Genomic DNA, 26,591 nt, shown 5'->3' on the forward strand with positions numbered 1-26,591 from the left:
TGTAAGTGGAGGGTTTTTACTGCCGTCTGTAAGAGCTGCTAAATAAACACTGCAGGTCCCAGTGGGCCTGAGATCATGAGAGGATGCATGTCACTCCCAAGATGTAAACACAGTGGGAAGAAAAATAAAGAATTAGAGACAGTAGGAAGGAGGGAGGGAGATAAGGATGAGTGTTTTAGGTATGTTTGAAGACAAAAAAAGCCATGATGTTTTCAATATTTGTTGCAGTCATATTATCATTATAATTTGATCACTGTGATCAAATGCAAAACCTCTGGTTGCAACAGAGAAAGCAAGAAAAGGCATTTTATGATTTGATTGCATGAAATTATCCATATAATTATCCTTAGATAACTAACCTGAGGTAACAATAACTGAAAATAAAATCATGATGCCTCTGAAACAGAGGAAAACGAGCATTTTAACATAAAAATATAGCTATATTAGCGTTTCCCACTGGCAAAGAAAATGCTCACTTCCCTGCAGCCAAGTACTAATTTTGTTGTCTGTTTGCTACTGATATAGTGTGCTAAAGCTACATTTTGAGGCTTATTCTTGTTCTCCAACAAATATGACTTTCAGTCGATAAATCCTGTGTCCCTGCCATGATCGAAACCACAACAAAATACTGCTGCATTTCCAACAAAAAAAAAAAAAGTCCATCGAAAGCTCCCAGCAGCACAGGTCTCCACAACAACTCGGGTCTGACTCAAGAATGCTTGTAATCTCCTCTGGCAAGAACGGATCCTGTGGCTCAGGCCGGCTGTGGAGTGGACAGTCCTATTGTTGCTTAAAACCTCAAAGGAGAGAAGGAAGATAGGAGGGCAAGCAGGAGGCGGAAAGAAAAGACTAGGAGGAAAAGGGCTGTGGAAGCAGTTAAATATAGTGCTGGGATGGTTGGATTAGCGGTGTAGAGTTGACGGTGAGGAGCAGGTAGTGTCTTCCTTTAATCCTCCTCTTAAAACTCACCTTTTCTCTGTTATCCTAGAAAAAACATTGTTATCTCGGTATCTGCCAACTTCAGAAAATTTCCTGTTTTGTGTTTGTTTAAGTTGTTTCATTGGTTATTTAATAATGAGAAAAGCACTTTGCATGTTCCTGTTGACTGTACATATTAATAAGATGTTTAAATATGAAGAGGATAAAACTTTCCTTTCTGTCATTTTCCTGTGGATGATGAAATGGAAAGGAAGAGATAGTAAGCGTGTGTTTGTGTGTGTGTGTGTGTGTGTGTGTGTGTGTGTGTGTGTGTGTGTGTGTGTGTGTGTGTGTGTGTGTGTGTGTGTGTTTGGAGGGGGCTGAGGGGGAGGGATCAAAGTTTTTGAAGATTATGCTAAATCAGGGCCAGTTAGAAGAGGGGGTGGAGTAGAAGGCCAGACAAAGACTGAAGAGGATGCTGCCACTGGCATTTAAATGGGCAAGAGGGTGAGGAATTGAGAAAAGTGGGGAAAAAAACAAGAGAGAGAAAAAGCATAGAGTTTCTCCGCCATGGCAGACACTTTTTTCTGGCTCCTCAAACAGATGCTGAGGCAGATGGTGGCGAATTAACAGAAGATGGGAGAAGAAGAAATGAGAAAGCCTAAAACAGGCCCATGGAGGGAAGACATTAAAATATTGTGTGTGTTTGTGTGTGTACACACGTGGGTGTATATGTGTGTGTGTGTGTGTGTGTGTGTGTCTGAGAGAGATAGTGTGTGTGTGTGTGTGTGTGTGTGTGTGTGTGTGTGTGTGTGTGTGTGTGTGTGTGTGTGTCTGAGTGCACAGGTCCAGGCTGTTAAATAGTATCTCAGCTGGGTGGACTAAAGAGGATGGGTGGAGGATTCCCAGTCAGAGATAGAGCTCGCGATAATAATCACAGGCGTGAAATTACAATGCTGATATTTGTTGCACCCCAGGGTGTGGTATGGTGGGGCTACCGGAGCTCGGAGGGCCCACATATCAGCAGAGGCCTGCGCTGGCTGACGGTCATCAATGATCACAATAGCGGTCCCTCGCCCACACCTCTGCCCACTGTAGATTCAAATCATTCAGCAGAGTTGCAAAGTAAAAGAGTTTCATTTGTGGAAACAGTTCAACATGAGTAATATTGTGCTCTCTATGGTATTAAATGTTTGTTTTTTATCAATTTGCATTTACAGTAGTTTTGTCGCATTATTGCTGCATTTGATATCATATTTTCCCTGTAAATCAAGTTTGTATTGAATAAAATATGCAATTTCATAAATGTTGCCATTTGATATGTTGTATTAGAGTTAGCTTACATTTAAATGTGTCATATGATTCATCCTGATATATTTACTATAGCAGCATCAAAGCTTGGACAGCCTGCACAATACACTTCTTGAAATTCAACAATGTAAATATGACATATAACAATGAAAATATTATTGCAGCTAGTATTTCAGGGTCTTTATGGTCGACACTGTCTTCTAAATTACGTTTGTATGCTACTAATTTGCAACAGCAAACAAGGCAAGGTAGTTTTATTTATAAAACATGTTTCATACACAGAGGTAGATTCAAGGTTTTGTACAGAGAAGTTAAAACAACACAATTGGAGAAGAGTAAGAAATAAAAGAATTTGTATAGAAATATAATGAAAATAATTAAGTAAAATAAAAGAATAAAAGAATTGAAATAAATAAACGAAAGGATTAAAAATCATAATAATACAATAATAATAAGACCATGAGTTTTATGAGCATTTAGTTAAAAGCTCTTGAAATAAGGTTTTCAGCCTGGATTTAGAAGTTGCCAGGGTCGGGGCATTTCTGAGTCCATCAGGCAGTTGGTTCCAGCGCTGTGCTGCATACTGACTAAAAGCTGCTTCTCCTTGTTTAGATTTTGCCCTGGGCGCCACTAGCAGTCCTCTCGCTAGTGATCTAAGAGGTCTTGCAGGGTTATGTTCCTCAAGTCATATATTCAGGCCAACTCCATGTAGAGATTTATAAATAAGTAAGAAGACTTTAAAATCAATTATGTGGCTTACTGGCATCCAGTAGAGATTTAAGAACTGGGGTGATGTGGGCTGTCCTTTCAGTTATGGTCAGAAGTCTTGCAGCTGAATTTTGAATAAGCTGCAGGTGCCTGATGGTCTTTTTAGGAAGTCCTGTCAGAAGTCCATTGCAGTATATTTCTTCTGATGATAAAAGCGTGAACCCCCCCATTTGGGATATTGACGAAATGGTATTACAGAACATATATTCACTGACAATATATTTAATTTGTTTTCCATACAATATCTGCTGGTATCACCTAAAGCATGTTTAACATTTTTATTACATTAAAACACATTAAAAGTGCGTGAAAGATTATGGTCTCGATTAAATATTTAAAAAGTTAAACATTGTGAACACTTTTACTGTGTCAACACACAGCAAAACACACAACTCAAGATGCAAACCCTAGTCTTTTCAAGACAGTGTGTTTTCATGAATTTTTGCTAACTTATAATAACTCATTACTCAATTATTTCTATGTAATGCTGAATAAAGCAGTTTTCCTGCATGTTCACCTTGTTAAATCAGAAACAGAAAGGTGGCTGGACATACTTCAGCATGAATATCTCCTTGGCCGTGAGCCAAGCTCTGACAAGATATGACACCACATTTTCTTCCATCCATTCAATGAACGGGGGAAAAGAAGCTCATTTTCATGTCCATCATCTCCTGCTCTTGCCACTGCCTCTGTGAAGGGGCCCCTCCGCCTACCCCATTTCTGGGGTGAAAGTGAAAAGTAGATGTGTTGTCAGGGCAAAACTGGTAATGGCAGTGGGACACAGACTGATCCCAATTGCCCTGCTTTCAGCCCCTGCCACCCCCATGCTCCCCGGCACTAAAGGGTCCACTGACAGATGGGACAGGGCACCGTGGGACAGAGTGCTGAGTTGGCATAAAAAAGCCCACCAAATAGGCCTTTTTCTTGGCACTGGAGCCCCACACAAATAGTTTAGTGTTGGGATCTTTACTGTCTGCATTTTGCCTTGCATTCATCATGTGCAAAGGTCCACTGAACCCCAAAACAACATCAAAAGTTAAAAAACTTTAAAATGAAAAATAGAGGAAATTGTCATTTAAATTTGAGAAAACAGATCATGCTTTTCTTAAAAGTTGAGCTCTCTTGTGATTTAAGTTATGAATACATGTTGATAGTCATGGCCTTTGAAATGACTCCCTTTTCCCTTTTGACCATTTTTGTTCAATATGCCTTCTGATTACAGCATCTTATCAACTTTGGGATACATTCAAAACTGCATTCCAAACTTTGGAGTTTGGGACTAAAGCCAGTTGGACACAGTACCTCGACCCTACTGTGTTTATTTTCCACCATTTGTAAAGAAGCCGAGTGGCTACGACGCATGGTGGTTATCACTTCACAGGCCCATTTCATTCAGATAATCTTCACCTCTCAGCAAAGGGAGAGATAACTCAAGGGATCTATCACCAGAAGGAGCGAAAAGTGAAGGTCATTATAATGTCATCGAAAGTTATCCTGCCGACCCCAAAGTCCCAGATTGAATATTGTCCTCTGGAGAGTAGATATAGCACATGAAAGGAAGAGAGGAGGGACAGTTTTATAGAGAGAAAGAGACATGTTGACAGACAGGAAGTGAGAAGAGGAAAAAAAATGGAAATAATAACATGTTACAATAACATATTTATGCACAACTATATTGCATTGGAACAGGTAATGTATAAGCTGCCTGTTAGATTTATACCAGAGAGAATAAGCTGGTAAAGATGCACTTTATCTTCAGACATGAAAACAGCCCTTCTGTTCTGGCACCATCCCAGCAGGGGCTGGTGGGAAATTGCTGTTTTTACATTTCTGTATCATTTTCCCATAAGGGATATGGATAACAAATGAAATATTCAGCCCCATTGTCTGATTTATTCCTTTTATTATCCACAAATATCAGCCCGGCAGTCAAAGGATGCCTCGCCTCATTCAGGGGGCTCTTCCCACTTGGGGCCTGACAGCCTATCAAGTCTCCTCGCATAAACAGGTCAGAATCCTGTGAGCGCTCCAATATGTTATACTTTAAGGTTTTCACCATGCAGAATCACTAAACAGAAATCGAAAATTACTGAAGAGAAATTCCCAGAGGTATTGTTGCAGGCCCCTCTGCCAAAACAATATGCACATAACTTGGAATAAGAAGTCAAATAAACAACATTAAACCACATAAGAACCAGAAACACTTAAATAATGGGATCCTCATCTCTAACATGTCCCTGCAGCATGTGATTTCTAGCCAGAAGTGTGTGACCCCTGCTGCAGTAACAGCTCCTGTTGTTTTGTGATGTTTGCAAAGCAGGAGAGACAGATGCCCAGTTACGGCGGCGTCATAACACAATGAGCCTCATCAGATATTAGTAATTGACCATTAATGAACTCCCTGTGATAGCCCACTGAGGAATACACACAAGGGCCCGAGGGACGGCGGGGCAGCGGGGGAAAGGGCCTCATGGCATTAACATACTCCCAAGGCTACAAGAGGCTTTTAAATGGCCAATCAATAAAGAGCATTAGTTCATCATGCCCTTTGACAGACCCTGGAGGTTGTGTGTTGAGAAGCAGCACAAAAAAGGGGGAAAGTGTGCCGTCAAGAACCTTATTCTCTGTAAATGATGAATGTGAGAAACCAAACATTAGCTAATTCTGTTGCATCTGGAAGTAATTGTACTGTTATCTTATCTATCAGAGAATAATTTCCTATCAGTGTTGTGTTTTATGGCCATGAAAAAAAGATACACCTACCAAAAAATCTCAAACCTTTCATTTGTGCCGCCCACTTCCCAAAAGCCCTTGGCACACTGCGAAGGCAAGACAACATCAACATTTTAACCACTACTGTAAAACCAGGACAAGGGCATCGCAAATATCATGTGACATTTACTGTACATATCCCATTAGATAGCTGTGAATAAAGCTAGACCTGCTCTGCACCAAGCAGTTTTATTCTTAATTTGTGTTATATGGCACAATGAAATGAATATCATTACATAGAATAGCACTATCATACAAATACCATGCTGTGTCCTTGAAGGCGCCATAATAAATGGTTCATCACTGGCAACCAAATGGCAAGACAAATTTATGGCTACTGATCTCTCTCATCATCAGAGCAAGTACTCAGTAAAATTTCATTGTAACTTCCAGGGAAATAAATAAATTTGGCCCCTGACCTTGAGGGAAAAAATCTCCTCCCACCCATCCAGCTGAGATGATGGACCCCTCTGCCTCCGTCACTCCCCCTCTCTCTTTCAATCACCTCCATACATCTTACCTTCTTTGGCACTGTGTCCATTCATAGACAGTAGGCTAAAGATAAGTGTCCCACCTTCACTCGCTCTATACCTCAACCCCCTGAGATTTGTGGAGCGTCTCTCTCTGTCTCCTCTGTCTCTGTTGAGACCTCAGCCCCCCTCTAAGGAACAAAGATAGACCAAAAGGGGAGTTAGAATATAGAAAAAAAAGCAGATCTGGAGGGAGGGAAAGAGAGAAGAAAGAGAGGGGGAAAGACAGGAAAGGACGAGAAATGACATGAGAGGAATATGCAGAAAGTCTCAGTTTAAATCAAGATTAAAGACAGAAATAGAAAATAATAGAGGGAGCAAACCCCTGGACGCTGGCTCTCTCTAATGGAAACACATAGCTGAGGGCTGAGGTGTTGTCAGCAGTCTGCCTGCGCACACTGACATTCTTGCCTGATAATCTGGCCTGCCATAAAATTAGAATAGCAAATACCCCACTGACAGAGATGCATGTCCTCCCTCTCTTGTGCCACCATAAAAAACTCCTGCCGGTGTCTCCGAACGCCACAAACTTCAATTTAAATTTACAGCGCCGCAAAAGGAGAAGTGATATGCATTCAAAAATTTTAATAACCTATTAAGTTATGACTTCAATTTCATTTTATGAATATTTTCCTTGGGGAACGCTGTCTTCACCAGAGAAAGACAGAAATTTAAAAAAGATAGATAGTGCCATTAATCTATAACATTTCTCTCCCATTATTCTTGAAAATGAGAAGTTATTTTTGCTCAGATCGTCATATAATTAGCTCCTTATACTTGACTCACAAGCCAGAAAATGACCGTGTTCGAAAGAAGTCTGAAGTCTGTCATTTGATTGAGGGTAAAATCATCATTTGTCTTCATATATTGTCTATCTGACAAGCAGTATTTGAAGTTGATTAGGTTTCAGTAGCTTTATTAATAACAACTACTGGATCAGAGGGAGGTAAGCTTTCTACATTTAAGAGCGACACGCTGTGAGATTGAGCTGCTGCAGAGGTCAGTAAGTCTGCTTTGTTTTGAAAGATCACTGTACTATAAATTCTCAGACGCCGTTTATAACCCAACATTACTGCATAAACTGGTTTTAAGCCACAAAACTATTAAACAACTCATCACAACTCCACTTTGTAGAGGGTGAATGTGGGAGTGCAGCAGGGTATAATAGCTTTAATCTGTCTGTTGTTTGTCTCATGGGCATTAAACACCATCTTGATATGAGTGAGACTACAGTGCACACAGGAGGGGGTCCTCATAATATTTAATAGGTCATCAAAGGGAATGGGGGGTAGACTGCTGACATTTGCCTGGATAGTTAGGAGAAACCCCAGGAGTTGTCATATGACTCATTACCAGAGCACAGTCGACTTGGTTGCATCATCGTTCAAAGAGACTGTCTGGCAGAAAAAAAATCATAATCCAACAGATATAACTGTTCAAGTCACAATGGCCCCATTAACTAGCATGAGATTTTGATTCTTGTTTCCATCCTGAAAATAGAGACTAATCAGTTAATAAAACTCTATTACTGCCACTTTGAATGAGATAGTGGCTGCCATTAGTGTTAAAAACCCTGTGAGTACAGTGGCCTGGAAGCATAACATGCTACAGCTAAACATGTGCCCACATATAGATATAGATAGGTTGTATTTTGGTTCTTTCGCTAGTGCAAAACTCCCTCAAGCATCTAACCACCTGCCTCTCTACCTCTGGTCAAAGATTAAAAGCTGTAGCCCCACAACCCAAAGGAGGTGATGGGACATCATTTGGAGCGGCAAGATTATCCATAAAGAAAAAAATGAAATATGGCGATTGGGCCAGCTGCTGACCTCCTCAGGCCTGCCGGAGAGCAGGTGTCAGAGGGGCATGATGATAGTAAAAAGTCCACGTGAACTCCAATCTGTTATACCTAACTTTAGATGTATCTGAATAGTCATAAGAAATGCCAATTTATCATCAATAAAGAAAAGAATTCGGCATGTTTCTATTGCAAACCTACAAAAAGTTGTGACCCCATCTTTATATTATCACAAATTTCTATTTTTGCCAAGTAACAATGAAATTTCCACAATACCCATTTGGTTAAGCTGAATTATTTTTGATTAAGTTTTAGAGCTCCCATGTTATATTCAAAATTCAAAAACTGTTCTAACGTGGGAAAAAATGTAATATTCAACCTCTATTTATCTAACTAAAATCAAAACTCACTGTGTATAAGCACAACAAGTCGTAACTAAGAAAGTGTTGCTCTTTGTTAATGGAAAATGGAAGAAACTAGCGAGCCATGCTGAATGAATAATCATGACACCAAACCATCTGAGAGGTAATGTGTGGAAGCATTTTTGATTTGACACAGTGGAAAAATCATGTCTTTTAAAAATGCAACTGTCTTATAATAATTTTTGATACAACACATCTGAAGTCACCTGTTAGACTGACAGCAGCAGCAGCACCGTGAATGAATTGAACAAAGTCAATTCTTCAACAGGCTACTTGGGTTGCGTTCGAATCACTGTAATTCGAACAACATACATGTTAATTCTTAATCACTGGAACACAATATTTTGAAAAAGTGACAGCCCGATGAAGTTCGGTTGGACTGGGTAAAGATTTTGGTCAGGGTTTATATATATATATATATATGACAGGAAACAAGGGGAGAGAGAGGGGAATGACATGCAAATAAGGTCTGCTGCCGGAAACGAACTGCAGAAGTTGTGGTTGGTGTGTGTCTTAACCACTAGGCTACCAGGGCACACAAAGGTTTTTATGTACTTTAATGGGGAATTTTCCTGGTCCACGCAGTCAAGAACTGTTTAAATAATACTTACATTTGTATGAATAACTATACAATTTTCCATGAGATTAAGCTCCACAAGTCTCAACAAGATGGGCTTCACAAGTACAATAATAAAAAACAAAAGTGACCTCAACCTCAAAGGTTTGATCATACATGGTTCAGCATCAAGATGTTGCCTTGACTACAAAACCTTTATAGTCAGCAGTATGTGTAGCTTGCCAGAAATGCAAGACTTCAGTATTGTTCTTTGTTACCACAAACGTAATGGACAAAAGTACACTTTATTGGAAAAAATTTGGAAAAATGCACACAAGCTATTCCATATTGACAAGGCAGCCACCAATATTACAGCAACATTTTGATAATAACTGGAGTGTTTAAAGGCCACAAATCAACACCCCAAATTTGGAAAATAACCTTGAAAGTCTTCACATTTCAACTTAGAAAGTTGTTCTGTCTTTGTAAAGAAGCAAACAAAACATTTCAAAAGAGAATTCAACTGTCACATTTAAGACCCCTCAAACTTCGGACAACCCCCATGGCCCTCGACGAAACAACACTAAAGCTCTTACATGCCCCTCACACATTGATTCCCCTCCCGAGGGCCCAAACCAATTTCTCTTGTTTTCAGACACTCTCCCTGCCTGAACCTGCAGTGGCCATCAAAGACATTCATCCATCCGCCCAGGATGACTATGACTGATCTCGCCACCAAACGATCAATTTGTATCCCTCTCTCTTTCTCCTTCTTTCTTCTCTTTCTATGTCTTTCTTTTCTCTCTTTCTCTCCCCTCTCCCTTTGTCTCCTTCACTTCATTCTCTTGCTATTGTGTTGATGTGCAGAATATGATGAAAAAGTGAGAGTGCAGATCGCTTTGACACCGTGGCGTGTGAGAGTAACAATGCAATCAGTATTTGACCTTGGAGAACAGTTAATTCACATGTTCATCTATCTATATGTTTGACACATGTGACTTTTCATTTCAGCGAAAGCCCACAGGTCATTCATGCAAACATAAAATAATAATTCTTTACTCGCGGAATTTTATTTGATCTTTGACATGCTGAGCCATTGATAGACTGTCAAGAGATAGTGGATATTGTTGATAAATCAGAGAGGGCACCCTCAAAACTACACTGTAAGTTAATTGAGAGAGGCTGCCTGATTTGTTCAGTGGTATATGTCTCTCCTTCATTCATTAAGCTGTAATTGGATGTGATTCTCATTCAGGAATGCAGCATCCTGAGATTCCTCCAAGGCATGCAAGGTGATGATGACAGTGTTAGAAAGAGCTGTTAATCCATCTTGTAATTGCACGGAGCAGACGGCAGGGTTGTGTCTGTGAAAAGGCTGTAGAGAAACATTAGTCACCAGACGTGAACAATAGGAGGCGTTGTGTGTTTGAGTGTATCTGCGATGAAAGGTTCTGTATGCATTGGTGATGGTGGAGCTGTGAGTGTTAAATAAAAGTGAATGGTGTGTTTGTGTATATGTGTCGCAAGTCTGTGCATTAGTATATGGCTGTGTTTGTCCATATATGTTGATGCTAATGTTGTTTGTGTGTGCATGATGGTGTGTGTGTGTGTGTGGTGGGGGGGGGTCCCTTTTCCTTGCTATTCACAGACAATTTGTAAGGCCGGCTGTTGAAGACAGGCCGAAGCCCGTGGAACAGCTGGAGCCCCTCCATGATTGATAAACGTGGCGGCGAGAACTTCATCTCCCCCTGAATGAAGACAAAGGCTCCACAATGCTCAGCCAGTGTGTTACGCCTGCCTGTCGTTAAGTGTGGACTGCGGCGGACCTGCCCTGGTCCTCAGCTGGGGGAGTCGAGGTGCCAAGAGGGAGGTCAGGACCCAAACTAATTACCATTTTATGACAAAACGGTTCTTTTGTCGTCGTTATATAATTGATTTACCTTTCAGTGGGAGATCATTATGAAGTGGCTTTGGGAGGGTGGGATTAAAAGGGAGCAAAAGGGGATCAGCTTCAGTTGTACATGTTCTCAATGACATAAAGGTGAGAATAGATATACATGTCTACAAGTATAAATACAATTGTTAAAAATTCTTTAAATGGTGAGAAAACATATAATCATGCATTCACATATTTGTCACATTTCATCATTTATTAAAGACATACTGTATATATAAGATATGAGCAGAATATTAATGCTTGTGAATAAAAATCATGGTGGAAGAAAAAAAAACAAACCAATAAATATTGAAACAGTAGAAATCACTGACCCCATGAGTGGACATGTGCTATGAGCAGCTATGTGCATCCAAAATGACAGTCAAATCTGCATCACTTGCACATGATTAAAAACACATTACCATGTTGTATTGATCTTAGCACATATCAACACAAAAAGCCCAGAGACAGATTTTAACAGAGACACGTTCAGAGGTCCACTGCCTCAGTGTCGTAAACTTTTGCTTAGTTTGTGACCCATGCAGGACCAGGTCAGTGAGTCAGATCAGGGCCAGCTCTGTCAAAGTCACCACGTGGTGATAATCGTTATATTTGGCTGTGATGAATCCCACCCAGGGATCTGTTTCCTGTGACTACACACTGAGGAGATGAAGCTTTAAGAGATGAATCCTAATGTAGTGGCATTTGGGTTTTCCATTTTTACTCCTCTCTCCAGTCAAAGCTACCCGGCTTTGAAAGGAGCTAGCTGCTACGGTAGTCTTGCACAGTGTTTACTGTCGCTTTAGAAAACCCCAACTCATACATCCATTCAGTGTGTTGCTTTATGTGTATAACCCTTTACTTGCAAGCATTTCCCTCTCTGTGAAACAAATGATGTTTTGCAAACGTACTCTCAACTTTCTTTGTTTGACTCAGAGAGCAATGCAGCCTGGGTACATCCATCCTTGACCTATTTAATGGCTGGGTTCTGTTGAAGACCCGCTGCACAAATTGAAAAGTTTTCAGTCGCTAAGTGAAATGTATGGCTCTGCCTTCGGTCCAGAAAAATTGGGGATTGTTCTATTTTAATTCCAAACTCAATTCCAGACATCCTCGTCGCTGCGACAAAGTGGATCTCAGGCCCATCCATTGCGCCGTGCTTGTCGAGATTTCATCTGCCAAGACAGACAATGAATGAGTGAATATTGATGAACACAAAAGATGTACCCAGGCCATTTTTTTCTGTTATTGTTGGCGTGGAGGTGGGGAAAAGAGAAGAGAGGAGGCGCCCTTTGGATCCCCTGGGAGTGAGGAACCCCTCTCCATATTCAGAATATTCCCTGTGAAGTTCAGAAAGAGATATCAATCTCACTTTGAGACTCTAGGCCTTCATTTGTTTGTGAGAGATGCGGAGCGCTGCTCAGATGACTGTGCCAATTCTTCAAATCCCACTTACAGTAGGAGTCCACACAAACACACACACACACACACACACACACACACACACACACACACACACACACACACACGCACACATACACAGTAGAGCATCTGCCACTTTCCCCAGCCTCTGTGTCCCAGGCATCAGCGTCTTCAGCAGTGGAGTCTGCACTGTGGCACTCTAAGGTCTTGATTGAGGAAGCAGTCGCAGGTCTGTCGGCAGCTTAGAGTTAAGAATAAAAAATACACCATGGCTGTTTGGGCAGAAGCAACACAAGTGTATATTGGATAAATGGGTTAGTTTTTCTATGTCACATTCATTGGAGAAAAAAGGTGCACGTGTGTGTGTGCTTGTCTGTGTGAGAGAGTGAGAGAAAAGGAGGTGTTAAGCTGTTGCCACTGACCATCTTTGGTATTTTTATTCTTTATTTTAGAGAGCAGGAAAGTGGATGCGGTATTTTCTACACTGACACTGAAATATAGTATATATATATATATATATATATATATATATATATATATATATATATAGCATACAAGACATCAAATGAGGATGAAAATAATTATATTATTGATATTTTCATGTGTTTTTTTAGTCAGTTGCTGAATGTGGAGCATTATTTTCAAAGTCTTGATCATTAAAATTGCAATTTCAACATTCTTTTAATCTACAATTTGTCTTGTTGCCCATTTGTGTAAGATGAAAGAGGTTCTTGCCCTTATTTGGAGCTCTGGTCGGATAATCATGATCAGAGAGCAATTTGAGGCAAACACATGTTAGATTGCCACGGTGGAACATTACACTGGTGCTCTGCGTGTAGACGTAAGGTTCTTAGCCGCTGACAGTACAGCAAGCAGGGCCAATAATGACTCTAAGAAGTGAAATAATTACACACATCCCCACAAATACAGCCATTCTTCACCTCAATGAACACCCCCTCTCTCTAGGTCTCTCTCACTCGTGGTGTGCTGGATTTGTCCTTATGTAGCCCACTGCAACAAATAAACCCTCACTGTTACCAGCTACTGACATTTAAAAAGGCAGTGGCTGATTGTTTGCAGGGTATTTTGTTTTGCTTCTATTATTTCTCACCATTTATATATATTTTTTTCATTATTTGTTTAAAACCACACTCTTTTCTGTCTGTCTCAGTCTTTATTTGTGCCATATTTTCACCTCTCTCCTAAAGACACCAGTGTGTCAGGTGTCCAACCTGGCTATGGTTTGGTTTTAGTAAGGCAATGGGCCATGCAGGCCTTTTTTCCCACTGTGGGCTCCTGAGTGGAGTCTTTGCCCTCACATGCGTCCAGTTGGGCCTGCTTTACCCACACTATTGATTGCAGGTGATGTTCTGGACTCAGTCCAGCTGACCTTGAAGGGGAGTCAGATACATCATTGTCCGGAGAGGAACACTCTGGAGACCAAACAGAAGCAGCACACGTGTTAAGCAGTCTGACTTTGTCCAGCAGCTGCATCTGTCAGAAAACACTTTGGACACAGCAGTCCTCATTCAGTTATTTCAATAGTGAGTCAGAAAATTGATGCACCACAAACAAACATTCATGCTTCAGCTGCCGTGATTCTTGAACGGCCATCCATGCACTACACATTCCTCGACCACTTCACCTTTTCCTTCTGCTTGCTAATTAGAAATTTTAATATGCAATCATGTTAACATTGGGTCTAATTTGTGCTCTGTGCATCTTTGTTTCTTACACACCTCACAGCAATTGATGGATATCCAATGAGACGCAAAGTCCCTGCCAAAGGGAGTAGCTCTGCAGCTTGTGACACATCGCTGAGGCTGGGGGGAAGTACGCCTTAAATTAATTAACATCGGACCTCTTGTAGCTGCTCACTTCTGTAAACAAACATTTTAATATGCAGTAATTAATTAAATCTGCCAAGCTACTCTGCCCCTCCCATAGATCTTCCTTCACTCTTACTTTCCCCATCTTGTTAAAGAGTTTATTATGTGCCGTGTGAGATGAGGAGTAAATTCACAACTTTGTCCAGCGCCATCTCTCCAAGTAACAGATTTCTGCACTTCTAACTGCGATCTGTTGTGTCATATTGTAATTCTTGTCCCTCAGTCCCATCCAGGATTCACATTTCATGTAAGGTGAAAGATATAAGGGCCAAATGTAAGTTGGCACTTGTGAGGAATGGACCAATAAATCTTACGTCGCAACAGTCCTGCCCTCTTTAATAGCTTCTGGGTTCTGGCTGTGAGAGAACAAAAAGGTACCAGAGCCTCTTGGGCTACTTTGACCAACGGCAATGAATAATGTTTGGTCTGACAAATGTGTGTTTTTGACATCCAATATACTGTACTTGTCCACTATATGTGTGTGTGTCTTACTTCATGTTTCCACAAGATCTTTTCATGAGACACATTGCAGTTTTTCTTGTTTAATTTGCAAAAAACAACAAAAAGCAGGTTTTGTGGTCCAACATAACTAAAGTTTTCCACTTTTCAACAATCAAAACATTAATATACAAATTACTGAATTGACTTTTCTATAAAGTATACAATCCCTTCAAGTAGATGCTAATATTATGCTGATTCTATAAATGTGCAAACAGCCATTCATTGAATAGAAACTGCAATCCGACTACATTAGAAGACAACTGTGCCAAAAATCTATGGATTAAAAATTATTTGGCAAGATTTCTTATTAAAGATAAATAAATTCAAACACCAATAAATCCCTCAAATTATCTACAGTGGATAGTTTTGCATTTATCAGAGATGGTAAAAAAGAAAAGAAAAAAAAAAAGAGGTTGCATGTGTTTATGGAAATCCACATCAGCAGGGAATGGATGCGGACTCAAGGGGCATCACTGCACAGGTAAGCTGCTTTTGGAGGGTTCATGTAAATCCTAAAGTCCAAAAAGTCAATTACTGGGGCATCTCAAGCGTGTGTTACTGAAAGACTCTGATGTTTTATTGAAGAGAGGCTTTAATTCATCAGGCTTCTCGGCTCCCTTTCATGCGGCTTGGAGAGGGAGAGTGAGGCACCTCCTTCAGATGGCCAGTGTCATATATCACACACACACACACACACATACGGAGAGACAGAGAGAGAGAGAGAGAGAAAGAGAGAGAGAGAGAGAGAGAGAGAGAGAGAGAGAGAGAGAGAACACACACTAATGCCCAAAAACAACTCTCAGGTGGTCTGCTCCACTCCACTGACCAGACCATTACCCCCTACACACACACACACACACGCATGCGCAAGCACGCACGCATGCACACACACACACGTACACACACACGCACACACGCACACACACAGCCTTCTCATTGCAGACCACACAGACTAAAGAAGAAATTCTAACTCATCCATGCAGCATCTTGTGCTCTTTCTGTACACAATAATCAACATTTCAAACAAGCCAATGACACATTTTAATTCCAAAAAAAATAAAATATCCATATTGTAACCACCCACAGTTTGGTCATTTTACTTGCTATGTTTCTGGGACATCTAGGATTAATATTTGCCACATTTTTCATCAGTATCTGACTAAGATTGCTCCCTCGTCATGTCATCCACACAGCGTATCTGTAGCCTCTGCCAGAACAAGCTCATTTCCTCACAGCTGGTTTCAAGGTGGGAGTTACAGCATTACACTGCCATTCCTATCTGCTGATCACAGCGTCTCTCTCTACGCTTTATTCCCGCTGGAATATTAATAAACAAATACTCATCTCAGGCTGTCGTTGTCCCATCACAACAGAACGAGTCCTCTCTCTCTAATGTCCCCACAGCTGGAATTAAGGCTCATGGTGGCATTGCCCACAGTGAGGCAGGCAGACAGCTTATTTTTCCACTGTGATTAGCCAAACTGTGCTGCTCATATACAAATGGAAATGGGATGTGCATGAGTGTCCCCCTCTCCTTACCCTCTCTCTCCCTCTCTCTCCCATCTGTCAAGACAATAGATTTTAATCTTTAATCCATGAGCAGCCATTGAATACTAGGGAATTACAAATTACAGATGTTTTACTGTGTTGTTTTTTTTCTCTCTCTCTCTCCCAACACCTCCTGCCCGCTGTCTGTCATCCTGTTCAGGCCCTTCAGCTACCAACTATCGTGATGTTAACACACAAAGGTGTTCACGCTCTCACCACAAACAAATGTGTACAACAGAGACGGAAAGAGAGAGAGAGACACACTCACACACGTACGCGCATTAAACACACTCATTCTGTGCCATCATGGTACCATATGACACTGTCATCATTTGGTAATTAAACCCTTGCTGGCTTTAAATATGAAAAGCTGGCAAGAGTTGATGATGATGATACTGGCTGTCGCTCAGCCCAGATTTCCAACAAACCATCCAGACACCAGGCAGGAAACATATTGTCCCATTGTTGCCGTAGTTTGGCCATCCATTTCCCTCCAGAGGAAAAGAAATGTGATGCAAACAATGTATTTGACATTTCATATACAGTTTAGGGATATAATACTGTAATAATGCAATGCTATATGTAACATTAAGAATTTATCTGGAAAAATAGCCCAAACACATCTGGTGTACAGCGTGATAAATGATGGGCATAGAGTTACAGTGGCCTCCGAGTGAGGAGAGGGAGGTAGTGCCAGGGAGAGATGTGGCGGGACATGAAGGGTGAAGGAGGGAGGTTTATTTAATGTTCAGCCCATGAGCAAGTGGGACACTATTTTTAAAAAAGTGAGAGGAGGTGTGGAGGTGGAGGTGGCGGTGGCAGCGTGGTGGGGGTTTGAAGATGAAGGGTGGAAGTGCAGGTGAGATCTTTGGCTGTCCGTGGAGAGGAGACAGGAAGAGAGGGTTTGCAGATACCTTACCTTACATTAACCTGCCCACCACACACACATACACACACACACACACACACACACACACACACACACACTGCACTCCCTCCCTTTCAGCCCTCTGGCAGTCTTGGACAGAGTAGATACCATTGACCAGTCTAATGGACTATGCCATAAGATCCCCCCCTCCACCCCCACCACCACCACACACACACACACACACACACACACAGAACACGGTCCAACCAAAATCACTCCTCTCCCTCAATTTTCAATCTGCCTCTCCTGCAGACTCCGGTCATAACCCGTAAATGTGTTGTGTGGCTCAGAGAAGAGCTTAGGTTCCATTACTGACAGCCCACACAGCTTTATGGCCGTTTAAGCTTCTCGAGTTTGGGTTCCTCCCATTCGGATGTTCCTGTAGACCCCCAGTGTGTCACCTGAACAGATAGAGGAAAAAACACTTATTATGATCATTAATGTCTAGATTACCAAGACAGACTCAGCTCTTATTGCTGCAGCAGCAATAAACAATAATATAGTACAAATAACACAATAGTGTGTCAGTGTGTGTATATCTGCCAGTCTGTATCTAGTCTGTCTGTAAATTAGCATAAATTAACATGTTAGCTGTTTCTTGTAGGTTATGGATTATTATGGGAAGCCTTACACATAAGTCAGCTTTCTAAAAAAATGAAATAGTGCTCCACATACTTGGAAAAATATATTATTTTTGTGATAATAGTTCATACAGACCATAACAGTAATTAATTAATGAAACTTTTGCCATTTTTTCGTATAAAATGGTCTAAAAGAAAACATGACAAATGATGATGTTCATACATTTACTTTAATTTTGATATTTTATTCAAATATATTTATTTTGCAGCACATTTAGGGGAAATAATACAATTTCTATGTTATAATATGCATCTAAATTACCAAAATGAATAATGATGTGCACATGTCATGAAGATCTGATGTTTCAAAAGCAGACAGTGCCTGAAATGACATTTTAAGTAAGGAACAGATGTTTTTTAAGCTGAGTATCTTAGATATAAAGTGTGCCATAATATCCATTACTGGTCCTTGGTCCAGTGGCAGCCTTATTGCCATTTCTGAACTTCAAGCACTGTAAAGAGTCTTATAATACAAAATGTTTGTTAAATAGCCATAGAGAAGCCATAATCTTTTAATGTTGTATTTTATAGCTTTACCACGCTCTATCGTTCTTGTGGATATTGTAATATTGCATTTTTACTGGTTATTCATCTGTTAATGTTCCAGTTACTAAGTTTTATACTCTCCCCTTATACTTTTTTTTTTGTATTCCCTCACACTGTTAAACACACAGAGAAAGTTTCCCTCTGTGAAGTTTATGTATCTGTGTGATATCTGACTGGATGAAATCTCTTGAGAAGAGCACTTTGAGATGACAAGGTATCCAAACTGAGTTTGATAAGAAGAATAAATAAACATCTGAATCAGTAAAACCTGCACAGTAAAGTTTTAATTGGACATGTGAACAATAAAGTTAACTCTTAAGTTGACTATTGAACAAACTTTTGACAGAATTAATTGATGAAAATTAAGATGTATTCATCGAAACATCCTATTTTTTTTTGCCCAACAACGTGTATATGTGTGTGTGTGTGTGTGTGTGTGTGTGTGTGTGTGTGTGTGTGTGTGTGAGAGAGAGAGAGAGAGAGAGAGAGAGAGAGAGAGAGAGAGAGAGAGAGAGAGAGAGCCTTGTTGTAATTTTGTAAATATTTACCAACATTTTGGTAGTGTTATTATAAACATGCATGTAAGAGTCTTAGAATCCTAATTAACTACACAATTACACTTAAATTAATCTAATTTTAATAAATAATTGTATAGATTTTCGTTGATGCCGATGCTTGTATTTATCAGGGTTTGGGACATTTTTGTGCATCTAAACTTCATGACGTCTCCCATGTCTTATTTCTGTCACAAAAATATCATATTTAACGTCACATCTCCTATTGATATTTTAAAATCGAGTTTATTAATGGATAGACTGAGAAAGATGCTCAACTAACCAACTATAAATAAACTTTTCAATGAAAATGACAATGACGTCAAGTTTAAAATATGAAATTAAATACCTACCAGTGCGTGCAAAATGCTTTGTATTCAAAATTTATATCCATCGTGCTGAGTCTTGAATACGAAAATCCTTTTTTTTTTCATACAATATAGGCACATTTTACAGTTCCTTTTTAATGCAGCACCTGCAACGCTCTGTGTTCTTTGATTTCTATTTTTTTCCAGCTTTATCAATTCCTAGTTCATTGGAGCAGGGTTGCTTCCTCTTTTTGTTGTCGCCTAAACCGTTTAGTTTTGGATGATCGGTCAAAGATTCTGACAACCAGCGGGGAGAAGCACGACGCCCAGCCGGGGAGGGAGCGCAGGAGGCCGGACAGATCTACTGGGCTGCATCGGGGAGACGCACCATTAGACAAGGGAGAGCCATGCCTCACAGCGCTGGTCGATCAGGTAAGGATTTGTCCCTCTACCTCATACTAATGTCAATGTTTGTTTGCAGGTATGTTGCCTGCACTGTGTGAGACAAAACTGTGTGGAGCTTGCAGCTCTCTGCTTATGTAGTTATCTGTGTTTGTATTTTTATTATATTTTATTGTTCTCATTAAACAAAGCATGGTGCGCTTTTTGTTCCAGATTGTGCAGTAACTTCATATATTTATACTTCGTTTTTTATTATGCATAATGTCAGAAATGTAAGATCAGGAAATTATTATTATTATTATTATTATTATTATTATTATTATTATTATTATTATTATTATTATTATTATTACATAAATTAATAGTCTATTAAATTCACCTTTATGCTCGGGGCTTTAATTGAAAACATAGATCACAATCTAATTCACCTCTCAATTTTGGGTGTAGATGGGAAGATCAATGGAAAACAGTTGTAATGATCTAATTAATTATGGCAAAATTAAAAGCAAGTACAAAATCAATCTGTGATGGTGTCGAGGATGGAGTCAAATTGATATCCATCTGCTCCCGTTATAAAGCACATGAATAAGCAATCTAAGGACACAGCTGATATCCTGCAGTTTGGCATAGCCTACCCATATGGCTTTTTGGGTGTCAGGAGACACCAAATCATTGTGGGGTATTGCAAGTGACTCCCGATATGATGCTGATGTTTTCACTAATAGGAAAAAAATGGGGGACATGTACACAGAACTGCCGTTTTTCTACGTCTGACGTGCCACGTAATGAAATGAGCTTTTAAATAGAGGCTATCTAATGCAAGAGAGTGAAAGTATTAGGTGTCAGTATTAAGGCCTAACTCACTGACACCTGGATGTCCTCGTTGAGATGATAACCTATTTATTTCTAGATGGAGTTTATACATCTAAGAAGTGAAAATTGGGATTGTTTACATTTAAAAAAAAAAAAAAAAAAAAGCTCATACAGATGAAAGTAAATGCATTTATCATTAAAATGGCTGCACGGTAACGTATGGTTTATACACAAATTCTTGTACAGGACGAAAATGAAGTGAACAGGCTTTACACGTTCAAAGTCAAACTGTGAACTTGCAGTGGCTCCCAAACTGGGGGTCAGTGGACATCATGCTCCCTGAAATATATTTCAAGTTTCCACCAAAATAGTTGAAACTGTATTCATTTTATGTCACTCTCCAACCTCAACTATGCATAGCAGGGTTATTATCTTTAAACAGACAATCAAAAATTGAAGTCGATGCTTAAGGGACCTTGGTTTCAAATGTTTGGAAACCCCCCGCATCGCCTCACACACTCAGAAAAGACACAGCAGGAAGATGAAAAAACAGCAATATCGATTGTTGACGTGAACGTGCGTTACAGGCCACATGTTTCACAAAAAAAAAAAGAAAAAAACGGAAGAAAAGGATTTGTTTTATCCTCCGTGGAAATTCCTCATCCACCCCTCCCTCTTTCATTTTTGTCTGTCTTTACAACAGATGTATTATTAGGATTGTAATAATAATAATTATTATTATTATTACATGACACAGACGACAGGCATATTATATATAGCATATTGAGGGGACAATTTAAACTCAGCTGTAATCAATAAAAAAACATTATGTTTAGAAAGCAGGAACGTTTTTTATAATTGTTGAAAGTGTATGAAATGTGTTATATATTATCAACAGTTCTCATTGTGTGTGACAACTGTGCCGACTCTCTTAAATGTCTAATGCAAGCCACAAAACAAAAATCGAAGACAATAATCGCATTAGGTCCTCGGTGGCTCTGATTTTCAAAGGGGTGAAGTCGGGACTAACAGTTTCTTAATTATCACGCCATTTGTTTTGCTGTACTGTGACACGCGGACGTCATCATAGCAGCGCAGAGAGGTACGGGGGGCAAATCGGGTGTTGTGGGGGGAAATAGCAGCAGCTTTAGGGCAAAAGTGCACTGACGTGTGAAATTACAGCCCATGGTGCTACATATTGTACCAGAAGCTCCCTCCCAAAAAAAAAAAAAAAAAAAAAAAAAAAAAAAAAAGCAGAAACAAAAAGAGGAATCGTCCTCAAACTTGTCCAGAGGGCAGCTGGACGCAACACGGAGTCTTGCCATGAAGTCTACAAAGCCTCTAAATAACAGCTACAGATTTGTCATTATTATTAGCATTATTATTTTTATTTTTATTTTTTTATTTTTTATTTTTTATTCTTATACTGCTATGTCTTTAACAACAAATGAATATTCAAGTAAAAAACGTGAGCTTCAGACATTATTTTGGATAACTTTACCACAGTGAAACACTCCTCAATGTCCACAAACACTCTGATAATAATATAGAAATATTTTTTAGACTATCATGCTGGAAAAAACTGCAGCTACTTTAGTTGAATAGCAGCCAGCTATAGAAATACAGAAGTTACTATAATGCCATACTAGAGACATTTAAAATCTATGAATCTTTGATTGAGTGCTTTTTCTCTCTGTTTTCTTTTGGATTGAGTTCTACCGGAAGAGATTAAGAGTGCATAACTCGGCCACAGTAGGTTTACCCACAACCTTTGACCCGGCCAACCCTCAGCAGCAGCAGCAGCAGCAGCAGCAGCAGCCTACCTGCCTGCCTGCCTGAGCACAGGGGGCTGTGTAACCTACTGTAAGAGCGCCATCTACAGAGCGATGCTGCACACAGACGGTGAGTGGATGATGATGATGATGATCATGATGATGATGATGATGACCTCCTGACTGACTCTCCCCTCTGCAGGCTCACCTTGCACACCTCCTCTCTGACCACACACATGCTAATTTGACTGTCTTTGTCGAGGCATGAAGTACAGAGGCTTTTTTAGTGCTGATAATGTTTTACAATAAATCGGATTCATTCTGAACTCAAAGACATGCAGGCCTCTTCGTTAAAAAGTGTTTTTCTGGTCATTTTAAGAGCAGGAAGCTATATAAATACTGTAAAAAACACACAACATTTTCAAAAAGTAGAAGGGATTTTATTGAAAAACTGTGTAATTTGTCTGTTTCATATTTGGAAACATAATTAATTTGTGATATTGAGATTCTACACTTTGAACCAGAGGCTCACAAAGTGGGTTATTGAGGGAAAAGTTGAATTTTATTATTATTTAATACATGGGAATTTTTTGTATGTTTATGATTTTACGAATAACTTGTTCCAGGCTCATTAATATCACTTTAGAAATTTAGTCCCAATAACAAAAATCTTCCCATGTGCGCATCCCAGTCATCATGTGTTTCTATTTGGAGTCCTTCATATGAAAAGAAGCATCACTTTAAACAACACACACCAGCCTGACAGTGTTTTACCTCTCTTCTACCCCCCTGCCTTTAATTTCCTTGATTCTTCACCCCAAAGTCTCATCATTTCCCATTTCGTCTCCCTCCCCTTCCTGGCTGTCGGATGCAGGGACCTCCTCATTTGAGCTGCAGGTTTTTACGTGGGCGAATCACAAAGTGTTGGAATCTATTGCCTTTGTCTGACAAGTCATCCATCTCTATGCGAGGGGATCTGTGGGATGGAGGTGGGAGGAGGAGGAGGAGGAGGAGGAGGGGAGGGTGGTGGGGGGAGGTGGAGGGGGGGTGATCTGTGGGACTACAGCTTTTAGAAACAGACACACAAGGAGAGGGGTTTCATTCTCAGCCCAAAGCTTCGCTCAGGCACAGCCCATTCCGGAGGAGAGGGGGACACACTGCTCTGTACTTCGCCGTGTCCATGTTGTTGTCATCTCCGCCCCTATCTGATTAAACCACAGAGTCCTCCATCCACGCCGGCAGAGGAGAGGGATTTTTTCGGCCGCAGCGGACCCGTGGAAACTCAGCTATTCTTTTTTTTCTGTTTTCCTCATGATGTCCTTTAAACACAAACTGTGACCCGGTTTGAGCCGATGTTGCTGCGACTGGTGCGCTCTGCACACGCGTGGGTCATGCGCTGCACCTGACAGCCCTTCTGCAGACTTTTGAGTTTAGACTTCAAACAGGAGGAAAACTTAGCATCGCCGCCAGTAAAGCTGTGCTCTGCTGCAGCCTGCGGACTCTTCCCACACGGACTGTTTTACACAAAAATATAAATCCTTGTTGTTGTTTTTTTTTTGTTGTTGTTGTTTTTTTCATTGCTTTAAAGCTGCACCACCGAGGCGAAACGGCGACCTCAGTCGATTACCTTTCTTTCCTTTGCTATCCAATGGATATTCACTGCAAAGCAGACCCCTTCTCGGCGATGCACCGTGAGTATACTGAAGTAGTTTGTAGACAACAACAGCTCTGTGTTGTGACTTTTATTCCTGCGGGCTGATTTGCACAGAAAACCAGCAGTAATACATTTAAAATGGCCTTATATACAACCTATGTATTTAATATTTAAGTTCATCACGTGTTATTTTCCAACGTGAAGTACAGCTCTCAAACATTTAACATGTTAGTATTTGTCTACTATTTTTTTCTTCTTAAAAAACATTGGCAAAGTTTTCCCAGAGGAGTCTTTTAAAAATAGATTTAGTAATGTTAATTCTGACTATAGAAATTAAAGTAGGAAGCACATAAACTATTTAGATTAATGATACATTTTTAAACAAATAATTCTCTGTTTAATTCTTAAAAGCACATGTGTTATCCAAGTGTTTTGTTTTTATTTTTTTCAGCACTGATTTTTCTGTGTGAAGCTTTGTCTTATAGAGATAAACTGACATGGGAATATATGAGCTGTTTACAGCTACATTTACTGTTAAGTGAGAAAATGGAAACTCCTTAATTTAAATACAAAGCTTTTTATCACCTGTGACATTACTGCAGAGAGAGACAAGAGCACGTTGTGTGTAAATTGACGTGTCACTTTATGTACCATCCCTCACTTTAAACTCAGGTGGTAAAGAATAAAACTGACTGCAAAAAAAAAAAAAAAAACTGAAACAGTTGCTCCAAGTGTTGCTGTTTTCCTTATATGTTTTCCTCCATATGATATGGGTAAAGAAGACCCGGACTCTGCGTAAATTATTTATTCCTCCTCTCATTCGCACCATCCGCGTTTGTAATATGAGTTATCAAAGCTCATTTTAATTATTTACAATAATTGTGCAAGGAAAATTAAACAGGTTGAAACGTAATATGTGCGACATGTGTTAGGCTGCAGTGGAAGAGGTGATCTTGGAAAATATTACCTAACCAGGCCAATGAACAGGGAGAGAAGAGCTGCTGTTATTGTTCCAAAAGAGCCCTGAAAGTGAATTTATTTTGCGCATTTGGAAGCAACAAAAATACCAGAATTTTATTATTTTTTATTATTAGGCTGCTTCATTTTCTACTATGTTTTTTAAGCAACTATTATTCTTATTCTTATTCTGATTCTTATTCTTATTCTTATTCTTATTCTTACTCTTATTCTTATTCTTATTCCTATTACTGTTATTATTATTATTATTATTATTATTATTATTATTATTATTATTATTATTATTATTATTATTATTATTATTATCCACTAATAAATCGTTCAGAACAGGAGTTTAAAATGTATTTGTATGTGTATTTGTGTGTGTCTGTAGGTGTGTGTGTGTGTGTGTTAACAGTAATGTGATTTCACCTTTAGATAGAAAATAAGAACATAAAACACACACAGTGCATTTCTCCCAGACAATAACAGAAAACAAAAATGTGAGGACGTGTCTCCTGCAGGTATGTAATGTTATGCTCTCCTGTGCTGCTGTTGTATCCCACGCAGGGCACGGCGGTGTGAACCAGCTCGGCGGGGTGTTTGTGAACGGCAGACCCCTCCCGGACGTGGTGAGGCAGCGGATCGTGGAGCTGGCCCACCAGGGCGTCCGGCCCTGCGACATCTCCAGACAGCTACGGGTCAGTCACGGCTGTGTCAGCAAAATCCTCGGCAGGTAAAAGGGGGGAAACCACTACCAACAGAGCCCTATGTGTGTCAAACATCAATCTTCTAGCTCGTATATGCGCACCCAGCTCTATTTCAGCCTCAGTCATCGGTTATATAGGCAGGTCATTTTTTCTTTCTTTCTTTCTTTTTTTTTTTTTTTTTTGTTTTGCTTGAACACAGCAGTTCTACGTACGAAATTTTCTATCCATCACCTACAGCCTTACAAAAGAAAAGCATCATAATCACGAAATAAATCTTAGGAGGAGAGTTTACAGCTAAACATTAAGGATAATAAATACCCCAGAAGAATATGAGGCTGTATTAAAATTATAGGAGACACAGATGATAAAGAAAATACCATTAAGTAACATGAGGTCACTTGAAAAACGACTTTTCAGTTTAAAAAAATACCGTAAACACATTCTTTGCGCTCCTATATTTTCTCATCAGTGCGAAGTTTAAACCTGAGAAATTAGCTCTACATAATTTTTTACATCAGAGCACAAATGCTGTGAGATAATATTTTGAAATATATTTTTTTCAGCTATCAGAAGGCATTTCAGAGGTATTTTCATTTCACACACACTGAATGTCTGTCACCAACATTTACCAGTAGGTCATGGTGGCATGTCGTGCATGCTACTATAAGCTCATAGAGACTAGAAATTAGGTCTAAACTGTGCTCTTACAGCTAAACTGTCCTTTGTTCTGTCCGTCTCACTGCTTATTGTGTGATTTTAATTACACTGCTTTTTTTTGTTGTTTTTTTTGTTGTTGAAAATCCGCTCTGTTCACCCTCCAGCTGACACTCAATTAGGGCCATATAACAGCACACTTCCAGACTAATTAATAGATTAAAGCCGCCATCATATTTGTAGGTAATATTTTGCCCTACATGTAACTGCAGAAGGTCGGC

The 26,591-nt window shown here is 39.8% G+C and overlaps 1 protein-coding gene across 8 annotated transcripts in view; it reads left to right on the top strand.

Annotated features, from left to right (window-relative positions):
- The first annotated feature begins 23,885 nt into the window (after positions 1 to 23,885).
- The window catches only part of pax2a (paired box 2a), a 30,914-nt gene continuing 28,208 nt past the window's right edge, over positions 23,886 to 26,591 (top strand). For 7 of the 8 annotated variants that reach the window (XM_044373833.1, XM_044373836.1, XM_044373835.1 and 4 more), the window contains exons 1-2: positions 23,886 to 24,026; positions 25,517 to 25,682. In XM_044373833.1, coding sequence (XP_044229768.1) covers positions 23,984 to 24,026; positions 25,517 to 25,682 — 209 coding nt within the window. In that variant the 5' untranslated portion in view covers positions 23,886 to 23,983. Of the gene's footprint in view, positions 24,027 to 25,506; positions 25,683 to 26,591 lie in introns of those variants that run through there. The other variant, XM_044373840.1, reaches the window with a different exon arrangement.

Source organism: Thunnus albacares, chromosome 14 (assembly GCF_914725855.1).
Source record: "Thunnus albacares chromosome 14, fThuAlb1.1, whole genome shotgun sequence".
Taxonomy (NCBI): Eukaryota; Metazoa; Chordata; class Actinopteri; order Scombriformes; family Scombridae; genus Thunnus; species Thunnus albacares.